Consider the following 16,188-nt stretch of genomic DNA (forward strand, 5'->3'; position numbering starts at 1 on the left):
TTTGGATCTTACAACCCTCTCATTCCAGAAGTCAGGCTTTTGAAAATGTCAGGAAAGACACCCTCAGCTTCCCCTGACATGCAAAAAACCCTTCCAAAACGTACACTGAAGAAAAAAGGGCAAACCTAAAATAAAGATGGAACTGCAAAGTACAAGCAGAAATTATATTTTAGCTATCTTTAAATATTTCTATTTTTACATGCAATTAGTTCTTTCATGTTCTTTACGTCTACCTCTGCTCACTTTAAGATCAAACTGGATTTTTTTTGCCAGCAATTCATTTAGAGCCTGCTCTCTGCCACCCCTCTCCCTCCCCACCTGCAGGCAAGCAGGGATCTGGGCCTCATAAGACAACTGTGGCGTGGGTGTTATTGGCTGTCTGCTTTGGCAGCCTCCCATCCTTTCTTCCAGCTCTGTTTTGAAACACAATCTAAATTTTTAAAAAAATTAAAAAAAAAAAAAATTAGACATTCCTGCTCTCCCTGCTCACATCAGCAGCGCTCCCGTTGCCACAGCCTAAAGCATGGCTGCAAAAGGAGCAGTACCAGGCAGGCTGGCAAATGTTCAGCAAGGAAAAAAGTTACTCTGAGAAAAGGTACAGACTTCAGGAGGGGCAGAGGCAAAAAACAGGGGAAAGAGGGCCAAGAGGGCTTGGACCCACTCTCTCCCACATTTAATAGCACTAGGTTCTAACAAGTAATTTGGACTAAAAGTCTAATTCTTTCCTGCGGTTTGATGGATGTTAACATCCCCCTTTTTTTTTATTATTCTTTAATAATGTATTACATAACATTCTGATACACTAATTACCATCTCATGTCATAGCAATTTTATTAAGAGCTTATACTTACAAATACCCATTCTGAAATGATTTCATGACTTTTTGTCATTTTCTCTGAACTACGCTTGTTGAAGCACTGGCAACATGGTCTGATGCTGCTTCATGCAGCTTCCAGTAACAACACATCTCTACACAAAGATGTCTCGTGAGCCCTGGGAGTCAGGCACGGATTCTTCTTGCGTTTAGTCTCAAAGACTTGTAAACAAGTTACTTTTAGCACACTAGGTTGTGATTAAACACTGGTAACACAGCCCTATTAGGTTCCTGTACCTGCTACAGTTCCAAATCCAGAAGCAATGTCAAGAGAGAAAAATTCCTTTATACCAAGTAATCGAAAATTTGTTAACTATTCTGCAGTTAGTGTTTGCTCATTAATATCTTATCATCTCGCCAGGCAAGACTTGGTACCATGAGGTATTTTTCTGTATAAAATTGCTAATGCCATCAGGATTGTCCAAACGGGATCATCACCATTAAAAAGGTTACACGGTGAGGAAAGTGATTACAACAACATCTCAGTAGAAGGATTACTAATCACAAGTAGAATCCTGGTACAAATCTCATTCTCTGTATACAAGAAAGGACACAAAACCTTTTTAACATAATTTATATACATTTATGGCTTTATACAACAAACTGTCAGGGATTGTTCTCATGTGTCTGTAGAAGTACATCAGGCACTTTTTCTGAAAATATCCACGTATGAATTTTAATTTTGCAATGTGACTAAGTCAGAGCAGTGAAGCGTTGAAGAGCTGTCACACCACTCGCAAATAGAACTAGCAGTATGTACATGCCAATCTCTCAGATATTGCTGGTTTGTGGAACACCTTCAAAAAAGAGGCCAGTTTTCATGTCGAATAATTTGCTTTTTTTGCTTGCATAAACCATGCTGCATCTTACATTACGATTACCAAAATAATAACAATAATAATAATAATAATAATGAGAATACCTTATTTAAAATCAGTCATAAATTAAGAATCCTAGCAATTTCATAATGAAAATAGGAATTTCAAATCAGTAAAAAAATAAAAAAATACTAACATACATCCAGTGGTTTAACAAGTGCAAATTTTATACTGTTTTATAATTGGTCCAATTTTAACTTCTCAGGGATGCTCTGTTGACTTAAGCCAATAATAAGCAATATCATTTTTGCTTATAAGTGTAGGCAAACTGTCAGTTTATCAAAGCAGAGCTTTCCAATTAATGCATCTACTACCTAAACATATATCATATAGCTATATTATGGAAACAATACATCTTTATATTTAAAATATCTGAACAGCTCTATAATACAATAAACTTTTAATAACAGTACAAACCAGAGAAAAGTCAAAAACAAGGCTGCATAGGTAAGTTCATCTGCACAATTCACAAACCAATCATTTACAACAATTCTGACAAACTAAGTTACTCCAAAAACTTGGTACTTTTACTGAAAAAGGATTTATAACTAGAGGTCACATAATGCTTGTTTTCAAGGCAGACAACATGCTCCTTCACCAATTCACAGTATTCCAGAATTAAAATTGCAAAACATTAGAATGGCACCACAAAAAAACCCCGAACACAAAAAAAACCCCAAACAACTGAAAAAAACCCCAAAAAACCTCAAAACTAAAAAAAACCCCAAACCCTAAAAAATGCCAAATTGACCATGCAGCCCAAATCTCTGATTACTTACAACCGTTTTCTCATAATAATTAAAAGGGCTTTTTACAGACTGTAGTAATTAAGGAAAGGCTACATTTATGTTATTCATAGTTATAAAAGGAAATGAATAAAATATCTGTTTACAGGAAGTTATACAGTAGCAGTAAATAATAAACAGGAGGTATATTGTTAAATATAGCATGTTCAGCTGCATCCCCATCGAGTGTAACATTGATTACTGCTTTCTTTGCATGCAGAGGTGGATTTTATGACTACTTTGGCCTATGTGTATCAGTGCCTACTTGGGAGCAAACATTTTTGCACATGCAGCAGACAGAATGATCTTCAGAAACCCCTATATGAGCCCTCCACTTGCTCCACTGCCAGGATTTACTATCACGTTTCAGAAACTATGTATTTGATGGTGAAGATGCTACTAGATATATTTGCCTGTAAAAGCAGGTGGCTCCATTGAGGCTTTGGCACTTAAGAACATTTGATTTTGCTCAGAACAAGTTCAAAGACCAATTTCATGCTGGGGAAGATCCTGCATCACATCCGCCTCTGGAACTGCCTGACAACCACAATAGCATATCTAAAAAAGTAGGACCAGCAGTAATTAGTAGTGATTTAAGCCCAACAGGGAGCTAAATGCTAGCACATCAATAAATACATTGCAGAGCCTTAGGAAAGTCATAACAGGATCATTAAATATATGGCTTGTTACTAAACTTCATTTACTTGGCAAATCCCGTTTCCTTCTCCACCACACGCCATCACTACAGGGAAGATGAGTTTCAATTAAGACATTTTGCAGTTGTGAGCTGTTTAGACAAAAGAAAAATCAGTGTAAAAATATTTGTTTCCCCCCCTTCCTCACAACAGCCAGCTCTAGCAAAAAAGCTGTTAATTCTGTCAGTGCATAAAAAAGCTCCAAGAATTTCTGTAACACAAATGTTGTGTAGCAACCAGTGAAAAGACAGGTGAGGCCTGTTATTCACACATCCATGAAAACTGCATCATGCAATTACAAAAAAATCAGAAATCATTTATTCCAAGAGCCACTCCTGAAAATGCTCAGGTTGCTGTCAGTATGCCTACTCCAAAAAGAGCAGGTTTTTCCACAGAAACAAGATCTCTGTTATTAATGCTCTCCCCTACCCTAAACCTCATGCATTTGTATAACTTCACCACTTACTTTATCTTTCTTTTGGAAAAAAAAAGTAATATTTTGTCCTGCAATAAGGTCAAAGTTTTAGTCTCCCACTCAAAAGTAGCATTTTTGCCTCTTCGAATCTACTGCTTTACAACAGAAACACTGATGAACCCTAAAACTAGTGCTAATTAAGACAAATGACAATTTTATCATTAATTTTACTACAATTACAAATTTTCCGCAAAAGGTCCTGCTCCTGAGTGCACAAACATTATGAGACCTCCATGAAATAAATATAAATGTGAAGCATTGTACAAGCATCTTAACAATGAATACTTAACACTTCGTGGTAGTCAAAGTTAAAATGATAATAGAAGCAGATGACATTTCTAAAAATGCATATATAAAATTGATTAAATATTTCTAAACATAAAGTTGTCTATATTTATACATCACACAACAAAAAAAGGGACAGAAATGTTTTGTATTCAAGATCCTTATTAAGCTTTTCCTTTATTAGCACTTCCAAGTGCTAGGGAAATTTATAAAAACATGTACTTAATCCAGTTAAAATACTGTACAAAATGAGGAGGTTATGAATGCTGCCAGATCTCAGATTTATTCTTTTTTAAAGTTGCCTATGTAACAAAAGTAGATTTTAATTATAAGAAAAATAGCTTGGAAAGTATTCCAAAAATTATCTTAAGCCCAACAACAAAGTGATTAATTTGACAATGAAATCCAGATATATTCTTGCATAAATTTACACGAATACAGGTAACTTATCAAATGGCATTTAACCTACTGTTTGCTTTGAATAGTCAGTGAGTTTCGTAGGATCATATTTAACAGGCTATTCTATTCTCATATGAAATGTGTGGCAATTTTGAGTAAAATAATGCAGTTCATACTGCTGCAAGGCAAGTCCACAGTTATCTCAATTCATCAAAACACAGGTAACATCAACAAAGGTTAAACTTAGGGCATGAGATCATCACAGTATTCTTACAAAAGTTTATAAACTTTTCTTGGACCAAAACAGATAGTCTTAAAAAACAATTCTTCTTCTAGAGATCATACTGTACAAAACTGAAAGCACAACATGATGTAAGTAAGAGTCTTTGCTGTGATTATATGGTGTAGTGAATTTGGCACTTCAGAGTAATGAAATTTCCAATGGCACAGTTCTTATCTACAGCAGCACATAACCTGCAAACCTTGGGCAAACATCCTGTACAGGAAAATACTCTCTGCTGCCAACTCTGACAAAAGGAAGAAAAAAGAAAAGAAAAAAAAAAAAAAAAAAAAAGACCCCAAAAAAAGTTAGTGCATGTGCACAGCTTTGTCAAGAAAATGAAAAAGAAAGGTGAAGGACATCTTTGTACTGCTTTTCTCAGCTCCTGCTGTCAGACAAGTCTGGAGAATTTAACCATAGCCTAGGAAGAAAGAAAAAACAACAAAAAGAACAAATTAACATTCACAACAGATGAATAAATCTATTAAAATATGCTCAAGCTAGCTTTAAGATACCTTAAATGGGGAAAAAAATGTATTCATTACTGGCTAGTAACCATCAAGTTTTTTGTTTAAAACATCAATGACAAAACATTAGTGCTCCACATGAAGTAAGAGAAGCCGATACTTGACAGTCCTAATGCACCAGTGCAAACCTGATTCTCAAACTAACAAAGGACTGGAAAGTGACTGACTGTTACTGAGGGAGTTCACATGCCAACACAGAATAACTCCCAGATTTTAAGCATCTTGACATTTCTTTCTTTTCCCTTTAGTTGTTTTGCAGATTTATTATAAAAAGCACAGCTTACCTCCTACTACATCCTAGCCTGACACCCAACTGTGTGTGGTTGTCTTTACGCTGTGCTGAAAACTTTGGTTAGGCAATACACTGTCAAAGTTAAAATCTAATGTTTCTCCATCCATAAGGTCATTACGGATAATCGACTCCATGTCACAGTCCAACCGTTCAATTAACATGTCATCTAAGTCACTGGGAAGCTTCTCCTGGTGGAGGGAAACAATGCCCACCCTCCCGTAGCCATTGCAACTGTTAACAGGGGCGTACGGATTCATGGCATTCATCTGCATTGGGTGACTCATAGGCACTTGTAGCGAAGTCTTCACTGTTGACAGGCGATTTAGCCCTGATGTGTGTGACATGGTGTTCACTGTGTGTGACAAGGCACGGCCATTGACTGCAGGTGCTGGCTGGTTATGTCCCTGGTGAGGGCGGGCATTAGGGTTCATCATTTTGTTGTGGGGTGGCTGGCTGCCGTAATTCGGCATCACCGAGTTGGCGACCATCAGCACACTTTGGCCCAGCGCCCTGCCGCCAGCCTGGGAAACACCAGTGTCCACTGATGCCAAGATATCGTTGTGTGGCGGAGAATCAGAAGTCAGTAACTCCTTCAGAAGTCCCGCAGGACAGTTATATTGGCTCATCGATCCATAGCTTGATTTACTGTCTTGGAGAGTCTGCATAGGAATCTGGGACAAAGAGTTCATGCTAGCTTGAGCATAAGTGAATTTCCTGTAGTCAGGATTTGGTGAACCTATACTTGTGGTCGAGGATGCAAATGAGTAACCTGGTGTTTGCTGCATCAGGGTGGCAGATGAAGACTGGGTTGACACAGTCATTGATGTATTAGGTGACAAGAGATTGAGATTATCCAAAAGATTTTCCATGTTCTCAGAATTACTCATCTCTGAAAGGCTGGGTAGAGTAGAAGTCATTTTGGTGGCTGATGATGGGTATACCATGGAGTGCACATCCCCATCTCCAAGATCATCTTGCTCTGGCAAAATAGGAGAAAGTCTTCCACTAATTGTGCTAGCATTAGAGCTTGTTCTAGGTCGAAATGTACTCCAGTTATCAAAGTCATCATTACTGTGAGAGCTGGGACTTGCAGGCCACTTTGAGAACTGTGATCCCGGGCTGTCACCACTTCCCTCTTGACCAGACTGAAGGGCTGCTTTTTTCTTGGCAGCTCTGCCTCTGCTTTTGGCAAACTTGCTATTGTTATCCATGGATGCTGCTCGCCTCCTAGGAGATTTGCCACTCTTCCCCCCTTCAGGATTGAGCATCCACCAGGAACTCTTCCCCGTTCCCTCGTTCTGCACTCTGATGAACTTGCTGTGCAGAGACAGGTTGTGACGGATTGAGTTCTGAAAAACAGAATAGCATGTAAGAAATGGAGAAGACATGCATCTTTTATGGCATACCTAATACCTGTTTCTGTAAGCATACTCTCATTTTGTTAGAAAACACAGAGGTAATCATTAAATAAGAGAACATGCCAGCCTGGAAACATCTTTTATCAGCTCGCTGCCCTGAACTGGCTAAAACAAGCTTGAAAAGAGTCGCCAGGCCAATTTGTCTGTCACCTGCCTCGATCACATCTGACATTATAAAAAGTTAAATAAAACTGCAGACTGTTCTGAAATAAAAATTCCACATAAAGGAGACAAAATAAGTCAGAAGATCAAGAAGATGCCTGAAGACCTCATTATCAGTTTCACTCTAATGAGTGAACCTGACTGTATTTACGGATTTTTTTTATTATTATTTTATGCAAAGTTCAGGAATGGTAGATGCTGTTCTATGGTCTTCAAAGGATTCTCATCCTGCACATCCCAAAACCCTACAGACATGCGACTCACAAACTGTCACTATTGCCACTGAGCATTAGTGAGGTTTATATCACTTGTGTTATATGAGAAAATACATACAGAAAACCAGTTGAGGATTAAGTTCTAATTTTTATAAATAAACACAAAAATTGCCTAAGAAATCATGGAAGACAAAGGAATGTAAACAGCATAGACAAAATTGTAATGAAACCCTCGGTCTTAAAATCATCTTTCTTTCTCTTTCAAAATCAACATTTTAATATGCAAAATTGACTCTTCAGGTACCTGAGGGCACCAGATTCCTTGTGCCAAGACTGATCAGAGGTACTGGAGCTTTTTTTTTTAATTCCTCAGCCATGAGTAATGTTTCATGTTTTGTTCTTAAATACAGACAAAGAATAAAAAAAAATTTAAAATGGAAGACCACAGGCTGACCTGTTAATAAGAGACTAATCTTTGCATTACCAAGCTGTAGATAAACCTATTTTTCTTCATATAATTTTCTGCTGAGCACATGTAAAAAACATTGTATCAACAGAAAAGTTTTCCTGTATCTTGACACAATTGCTAACAAAAGGCCACATGTTCAAACAGCGCTGCAACAGGCAGCCATGGATGTTAATAGAAGGGTGAGACAGTACCATGGTCTATGCTGGGATTCCAATTCAAGCAGAACAAGGAGGAGGGAACCACAAAAACAACACATGAAATAAATGTGTAAACCAGAAATTAAACCTCGGTGGCAGAGAAATCAGTAATTCACTACCTGCCTTCCATTCACAGTAATTTTTAGCAACTTGTCTGAAGAAACTTCTGGGGGAGCCAAAATTAAAAGGTTGTTCCTAGAAAGCACTAGAGTAAGGCTGATCTTCACCCAAATGCCAGCAGACCAGTTATTTCAAAACACTAAATGGCAGCCTGACCTACAAAAGCATTCTTCTTTATTTCCTGTCTTCCTATCTTTTAACTCCCATCTATCTTCTCTCAAGTTTTTAACCTGACACCCAACACCCACTACAGCACCAAACCATGAGGATGGTACAGTTCATGGAGCATGCTTTGTGAGGTAAAACAGAGGATGATGGACACAGTCACTGCTCTGGTCTCTGGCTGCTCTTGCTGAATTTCCCAGCCCAGAGTGCTGCCTGTGACAGCAGCAGCTTCAAAAATGTCCTTCTCCACCTTCACTTCTCTACATCTGCTTTCTAAAACGCACGTCTTTCCCCATTCCCTATACATCTGACAGACAGAAGAAAAGGAGCAAAGATCGTAAGTAGGCATGCCAGGCGCAAGCAGTCATCTCATGGCTTAAACCAGAGACAACGGGCTCAAATTCCCTGCAAGAGCCATGATACGTTTTGGACCATGGAAAGTCCAAAAGACAAAGCAGCATTGGCCACCTGCAGAGCTCAATACAAATGGCTACTCTGGGATATAAGAGGAGACCTTCAAGAAGGTGAGGGCAGCAAGAGGTGTTACAGTCCTGCAACACCTTACAGGAGCTACTGACTTGAGACTATGCCCCCAGAACGGCAGCTGCACCCCGAACAGGGGCACAAGACACTCCCTAACACCAGAAGATGGCAGAGCATGGCCTCAAGGCACTGGCTGTGCAACCAGCACAGCAATGAGTCAAACCATGAGCCTAAACTCAGAAGCCTTTCCAACCTCTCCTCCAAAGAACCATCTTTACAAGTTATCCCAGTTAAACAAACACCATCAACAATTCCTCATCCCTGGCAGTTTTCAAGGCCAAGCTTGATGGGGCTTGGAGCCACCTGGTCTAGTGGAACGCGTCCCTGCCCACAGCAGGAAGGATTGGAACTAGATGATCTTTAAGGTGTCTTTCAACCCAAAGAATTCTATGATTCTGTGTTGACTCTGTGATTTGAGTATTTCCTTACTCAATTTCAAAAGGAAGTCATTCTCCTAGAAACTGTAAAGCAGGACTGTATCTCTTCACTTTTGATTTCCTACAATCAAAATACCATCTTTGATCTATCAACAGGGTGCTAAGGAAGGCCTTGGAATTTTATTTGCACCAGGTGCAGCTAACACATAGGGAGGGTAAGCCTGGAAATCCATCTTTGGACTTGCCCACAGCCCCAGGGGCTGGCTGAGAAGCCTCGTGAGGCCAGCCTGGCGCAGCCTGTTGTTTTCACTCAAGGGCCACAGCCGAATCTGTGGCTGACACAAGTCCAGCTCTAGAAATGTCGCAAGAAAGTTGCTCTGCATGGCTGTTGATTAAAAGACCTCCTGCGCCAGTTCGTTTTTTTACTGTATTTTGTAAACATACTCAGTTGGCTCAGGATCACTGTTTACTATCAAAATAGGCATATCAAACATACAAAACATCGGTCAGGGAAAACACCATGATGAGGCTCAGCTCCCTCTTCTCTGCTACACAAGCGTTAAATATTTAAGAATCACTGCTATTCCTTAGTCATCAAAAATGTTATAATCTGGTATTATTGTACCGAGGACATTTGAGGTCGCTCTTTGAGTAACAGAGCTGTCTCCTAACTCTGCCAGCAATGAAAAAAAATTTTCCTAACAGGAAAAGGTTTGCGGCCCAGAGCTTGTTACATAAATTCCTGTTTTTCACGCAGCCAGCAGGACATTAAAGAAGCTATGATTTACTAACTTGGAAAAAGTGTTGAAGAGGTAAATCTTGTGAAAATATGCACTGCTGTTAATGATGTTGTGTCTACAAATCCTTGCCAGATGCAAACATGACCTGATAAAAAAGTATAGTTTCAGCAGTGGATCTTGGCAGCCAGAGGAATGGCGCAGCTGTCCGTGGCTGGGGCACGCAGCGGCACCACCAGCCCCAGCACGCTGCAGAGATGCCTTCAGCCACAGGTTTCACCTGGACTTCGAAGCAAAGCCTCCCAAAACCTGGCCTGAATGACTCCAAAAGCAAGCATCTGCATTTTGAGGCAGGTCTTCACGCAGTGGCAGTTCATGACAGATCGCACTGCGCGTAACTGCACTGGAATTTTATCAAAATCTGGGTCAGGATGGCAGCAGGGCTGCTGCCACCTGCGGAGTGCTTCCTGGGATTGAGTTTTTGCCTCTGAGATAAGTAAACTTACTTCGGCATTCAGACCACAAACTGTGGATATGCTAGTTGCTACTTTCTGATTTAAGACTCAAAATATGCAAAACCAGTATCAGCTACATGCAATGTGAAGAGCACATCCCAGCTAATAAAATTCATGAAGCCAAGAAAATTATTCCTTTGAATCTACATATTTATATCATTCAGCTGTATTTCTAAGATCTCCAACAGCTCCACTGATACCCAATACTGCATTTAAACCCAAGATATAAATAGCAAAACACACAACTTAAGTTCAACTTGACTAATTGCTGAAAAAAATTATATCCCTATCCCAATTGAAGTTGAGGTATTTAATTATTTTTTTAGTAAAATGGTGTTTTACTGAACAACTGAAGACACAGTTGCTCTGTTCAACTTGACAAAATTGTACTTACTGAAGTGAGACCAGGGACACTGGCTGTCTTTCTTCTAACCCAGCCCCTGGAGCACCAAAAGCAGAGAGAAGCAGAGCTCTTTAATCCAACTGCAAACCTCTCCAAGAAGGACCTAACTGTGGATCTGTGATTGTCTGGGGAGCTGCAAGACCCCAAATTTGTAAAAGCACCTAGAAGTACTCATGGTCTCTCCTGCCTTAATACATCCATGGGCACAGGCAGCATTTATGCAGCCACAGTGCCATGACAGCCACCAAAAGGGAGAGTGAGGAATGGATGTGACAGTCAATGCACTTTACAAAAACACGTGTATTTGCTATCAAGGTGCATATGCTGACAGGATTGCAATAAAGCATGCCACGGCATCTCAGGGAGATTCACAAGTAACTAGTAACAAAGGTAGGAAGGAGTTGGCCTCTGGAAGCAGATACAGTTGTAACAAACTGGGTGGCCACAGGAGCAACAATGCTGCCGTAACACACAGGTCAAGGACTGCCATTAAAATTTACAATCTAATGACTGCCCGCTAAGTTTCCATTCAGACATCCCAGGAGTCCACTGCTTTCTACACCTCATCCAAGGGGATGCTCTACACAAGTTGCCGGCTTGTTCTACCATCAGCTGAAATGACTGCAAATACAGATTGAGGCACAATACATTGACTGAAGTTCTCAGATCTCTTCAAACAGTATCTGAAACAGATTTGGAAGCTGGAAAGAAACTTTGAGGGAATACAATACTCAAGATTGCTTTTGCAGAAGAGGGGAAGCTTCTTATTTATTAATTTTATCTCATAGTTGGGAGGACACTGCAACAGGAACATGCTCAGGAAAAGAAAGTCAGGGTTGAGGACTGGTAGGAGAAAAGGTCATACAGCTAACATCACTGCTGTTGGGAGATGTCTGCTGTGATCAGTGGTGGCTGGCACATGAGCCAGCTGTGGTAGCATGTCCTGTTACTGACAGCTAACAGCAGCATTCTGAACCAGCACAATCTCCTTGTGGCAACAACACCAAGGCAAAAGTTTTGCAGCAGAGAAGTGAAGACCCCAGGATTTCCATATGCTCTTAGAGAAGACATTCGACCTGTCTCTCCAGGTCTTTGTATAGGGACTCTACAGCAGGTCCAGATGTTCATATCATCCTCCTCTTGGAGCCTCAGTGGCAAGCACCACTCTAAAAAGAAGTCATTAACACTCCTAGGAAAGTGTGCAGAGGCCAAGACGTTCTCCAGCACATTTGCTCACGGCTCGTTCAGCATTAACAGCCGGACAGCAGCAGCAGGGGCTATCCAGGGCAAGTGGCATCATCTGGCATCTATCCAAGGCTAAGTTAGATCGTGCCTGGCAAAACAGGCAGGTTTGCCTGCAACAGCTACACCGCCTGCACCCGTTTTGCTGTGGTTTCCAACCATGCTGCCAAGTTTGCATGGGCTAGATCAAGAGGCCGAGGAGGAAAGAAAACATTGTTAACTCCAGACCTACCAGAATTTCCTTTGGTACAACAGTCTGGTGTAAGGCAATCCTGTTTGCCTTACCTAATAACTATGAAATACAAAAAATTCAGATGCGAATGCTGCACCTGGAGCTTGGATTTGCCTCAGAGCTAGTGCTGGACAGTCATAAGCATTTGGTCTACAGACAGCACACATTTCTCTCTCAAAAAGGTTCCTGACACTACGATATTCACTAACACAACCACACATCAGGCTGCAGTGTCAGAGGCCTCAAACACTAATGAAACAGCTAATTTCACCACCCAGTTGTGGTATTTTTTTATTACAGCTCAGAAACCTTCTCTGTTGTCCAATAAGAGTATGGACAAAAATCATGTCACTTAGCCTCACGTCAGAGTCATATTTAGAAGATGCTGGAAATTTGCCACCTGCAGCTGCATGAAGGTGGAAGGGCAGGATTTCCTCCCAAACAGGTCATGCTTTTTTGGGTCCTTTGTTCCTGGGGAGGTGCTTTTTTTTTTTACTTCATTTTTTCTCCTTTACTGTTAAACAGTTAAGAAGTATCAGCTGGAAAAAGTGAAGAAATACTTCTCTCTTCCTAGAGGGACTTTGCACTGTTTCTCTGTGCTTTCCATTACACGGGGTGGCACAGTGAGAGTCTTCTCCAGACCACCACCCATGAAACACCACCTCCAAACACGGAGGAGACACTTCCATAAACTGTTCCATGTGGCAAGATTTCAGCAATACATCCCTTTTTCCATGCATGAATGTACAAGAACAGGATGGACTGCATGTTATTGCTATATGGTTGCTATACACGTCTCTTGAACACAGAAGGGCTTCCTGTGGCCTTATATCAGTGGCATTAATCTAAGTCCTGTACATTCTGCATTCAGGTTCACAGATTTATACTATCCTGTGCTTCCTTCTCATAGCTGTCAAATGCTAAAAAATTTTGAACACTGAAGGTGCTTGGCCACCCTCCAGGTTGCATCCTGCACACACCTAGATACTGTTCCACATATGATGACCCCAACCAAAACTTTTAACCACTCTTAGGTTTTCTATACCTCCAAGAGCAAGACCACAAGGCCACAGAGGGCCACAGCCAGGTTAACTATCACCTTTATCAGTGCCAATACTGTGTTTTATAATAACATTTATTTCTATGAGCACAATACAGGCATGATGTACCGTCAACATCAAATATATAGACATTTGCTAGGATTTCAAAGCCGAAGAAACTATGTGACACTGGCTAGGAAAAACAAAGAGACAAAAATGTACATGAAAAACATGAGACTTTTAAATGAAGTTTGTTGAATGGATCTTCGTCCCTCTGGTAAAATCATCTGGGAAACCAAGACAGCCAGCAGGTTCGTCTAAAATCTATCCATTTTACCACAATGTTTTCAAAAAAAAAAAGGCAAATAGCCATCAGGATAAATGATAGCTTCATTTATCAACTTCATTTATCACAATGTTAAAAGTTGTGAAGTGTAGAAAATAAGGGAAGAAACAAATATCAGATCAAAAAATTCAGAGATAGCTAGGATAGCTATTTTTGGTGATCCAGACAAATTCTAATACTGCTTTACAAAACTGATGCTGCAAGCTTTCTATTCCAACAGATGGAAAACAAGTGTTTGACAAATATAAGGGTTCCATATTTGTAAATAAACATTTCTGTTTTCCACAAATATGAAACATATATATGCATATGCACATATACAGCTCATGATGAACAAGCATTTCCCAAGTTCACCAGGGACACACAGGAGGCCAACAGAGAGGCCTCACTGAAGAGGAATGTTTCAAAGTCAGGATGCCCTTAAAACTAGGGCTTCTTCTCTGCTCTCCTTAAGCACTCTCAGACCTCTGGCCTTCACAAGAAGCCTGTGCAATCACATCAGTAACGCAAAACCAGCAAAGCAGGAGGACTCGTGAAAATCTGAGTAACCTAACTGCAGACCCAGCTGCTATCACAGAAGAGATGGTAAAGGTTGCAATTAATAAAACAGCAGAGGTCAGGGAAATAATCAGTCTTTCAAACCAGTCCCATAAAATATTGCACGTACAAAAGCCTACGTATTTTGTTCACTGAAGGTGAGGGAACACCTGCATTATGCCACTGCCAGACCGAATGAATGACAGTGCAGCCAAGGTGAGCACCATGTACCACTGCTACGGTGTGCTCATCAAAGGGATGAAAAGCACTGGAATCACCTGTAGCGCAGCAAGCCCTGAGGAAAGCTGCTGTGATTTGTGGCGGGCAGGTAGCCCTTTCACAATTATTCACTGTGGGCTCTAATGCAGTGACCAGGAATGCAACTCTGCAGGGACACAGGCACCACACAGCCATAAAAGTCTGAGGAAAAGCTGTCCTCAAATGCAGAGCAAGAGCAGGTTATTGCAAGGAAAACATGAATCACAATTATAGGCAAAGTTTATTAAACTGAAAAAGCCCCAAAATTTGGAGTAATAAAGTAGCAGTTCATCCATACAATGCCAGAATGACTAATAGCTCAAAATTTCATTCTGCAGCTATAGTAAAGAGAGACTAAGGGGTGTTTATTTTTTTTTCAGCCAGTGGGAATAATTACGATCAGTAGGACAAAAAATGTTAATCACTCGTTTCCTGTTTAACAGACCGCCTGCTTCACCTCTGCCACTCTCCACTGGTACACCCAATTCATCACAGACTACAGCACTTTATAGAAAGCTTTCCCCCCCAGCTTTTTTTCTTCCTAAAACTAAGCTGCCTTTTATTGACATTTGTTAGCTCTAATGAAGAGGTACAAATGTGCATACATGCTAAATACATCAATGCTAATTAGACCAGCAGATCATCTTAAAAGGAACACTGGAAATATATTCTTACCAATTAGAAGCAATAAGGTCAAAAGTAGGCCAAGTGTTTAAGTGCAAATTGCAGAGGTGAAACACACTGTAGTCTGAAAATAGGGTTGATTTTTTGCATTGGCCTTTGAGTCCACACAAAAAACTTCCAGAAAACTTCCAAAATCAAAAATCCCAGATATGATTACTGAAAAAGCTTTAACTGGTTAAGTGAAACAATTGTAAAGATCCCTGCCTGAGAAGCCACATAAATTTTACAGAATAAAATCCCTGCATAATGACCAAAGCAGACCTTTGCCACTTGTCTAGGTAAAGGCACAAGCAAACGTAGACCTATATGTTTGGTTTCAGCTGGATACTTTACTAGGAAGCCACAGATCTTCATTTTCATGAATTAAGACTACTTGCTTCCACAAAACCACCAATAACTTAAAGGGTTGGAATGATCATCAGCACCTGATGGATTTACAAGCAATGTGCAGCCCACAACAGTTGAAAATGAGTTAAAACTGAGGCAGGTAAAGCAAAGCAGGATGTACTGGAGACAGGGGCTAAGTCCATGACACTTGCCCCATCCACTGTGCTGCCCATGGGCTGGCCATGCCTGGAGAAGCTCGAGGGCTGTCTGTATTTCTTACCTTGGGAAGCAACATACCAAAGGGGATGTACAGATCCAACAGCATAAAAAGTTGTGTTGACTGAGCCTTTGCATAGAATATAAAAAAAAAAAAATTAAATACATCTCCTTATTACACTTGTATTAGCATAGCAGAGGCAGTCTTTCCATTTAGCAAGGAAGGACTGAAGAACTCACATTCTGTGGTCATGCATGTCACTGAATACCAGTTTTTCAGAAACAAAGAGTCAATGAAAGCAGCAAGCTTCCTTTGCAGCAGGGTTAGCTGTGCCCCACAGGAAATCCCTGACTTGAGGAAACTGCAAGTCTTGTGAAAAGAAGGGTAAAACCTTTTATTTACAAGCTGCAGGATCTCTTAGGCTACATCTCAATATGCATTTGATCTTTATTTTGACTATAGCAAGTTTAAGGATATACTAGCAAAATTTTAGC

General features: G+C 40.4%; 1 protein-coding gene across 1 annotated transcript in view; it reads right to left on the reverse strand.

Annotated features, from left to right (window-relative positions):
* Window positions 1-814: 814 nt before the first annotated feature.
* Window positions 815-16,188, reverse strand: part of FOXO1 (forkhead box O1) — a 64,964-nt gene continuing 49,590 nt past the window's right edge. Inside the window, exons 2-3 of the mRNA XM_048295186.1 lie at window positions 5,483-6,839; window positions 815-5,092 (exon numbers count right to left, since the gene is read on the reverse strand). Of these exons, the coding sequence (XP_048151143.1) occupies window positions 5,496-6,839 (1,344 nt within the window). The 3' untranslated portion in view covers window positions 815-5,092; window positions 5,483-5,495. The remainder of the gene's footprint in view (window positions 5,093-5,482; window positions 6,840-16,188) is intronic.

The sequence above is a fragment of the Corvus hawaiiensis genome, chromosome 2 (genome assembly GCF_020740725.1).
Source record: "Corvus hawaiiensis isolate bCorHaw1 chromosome 2, bCorHaw1.pri.cur, whole genome shotgun sequence".
Taxonomy (NCBI): domain Eukaryota; kingdom Metazoa; phylum Chordata; class Aves; order Passeriformes; family Corvidae; genus Corvus; species Corvus hawaiiensis.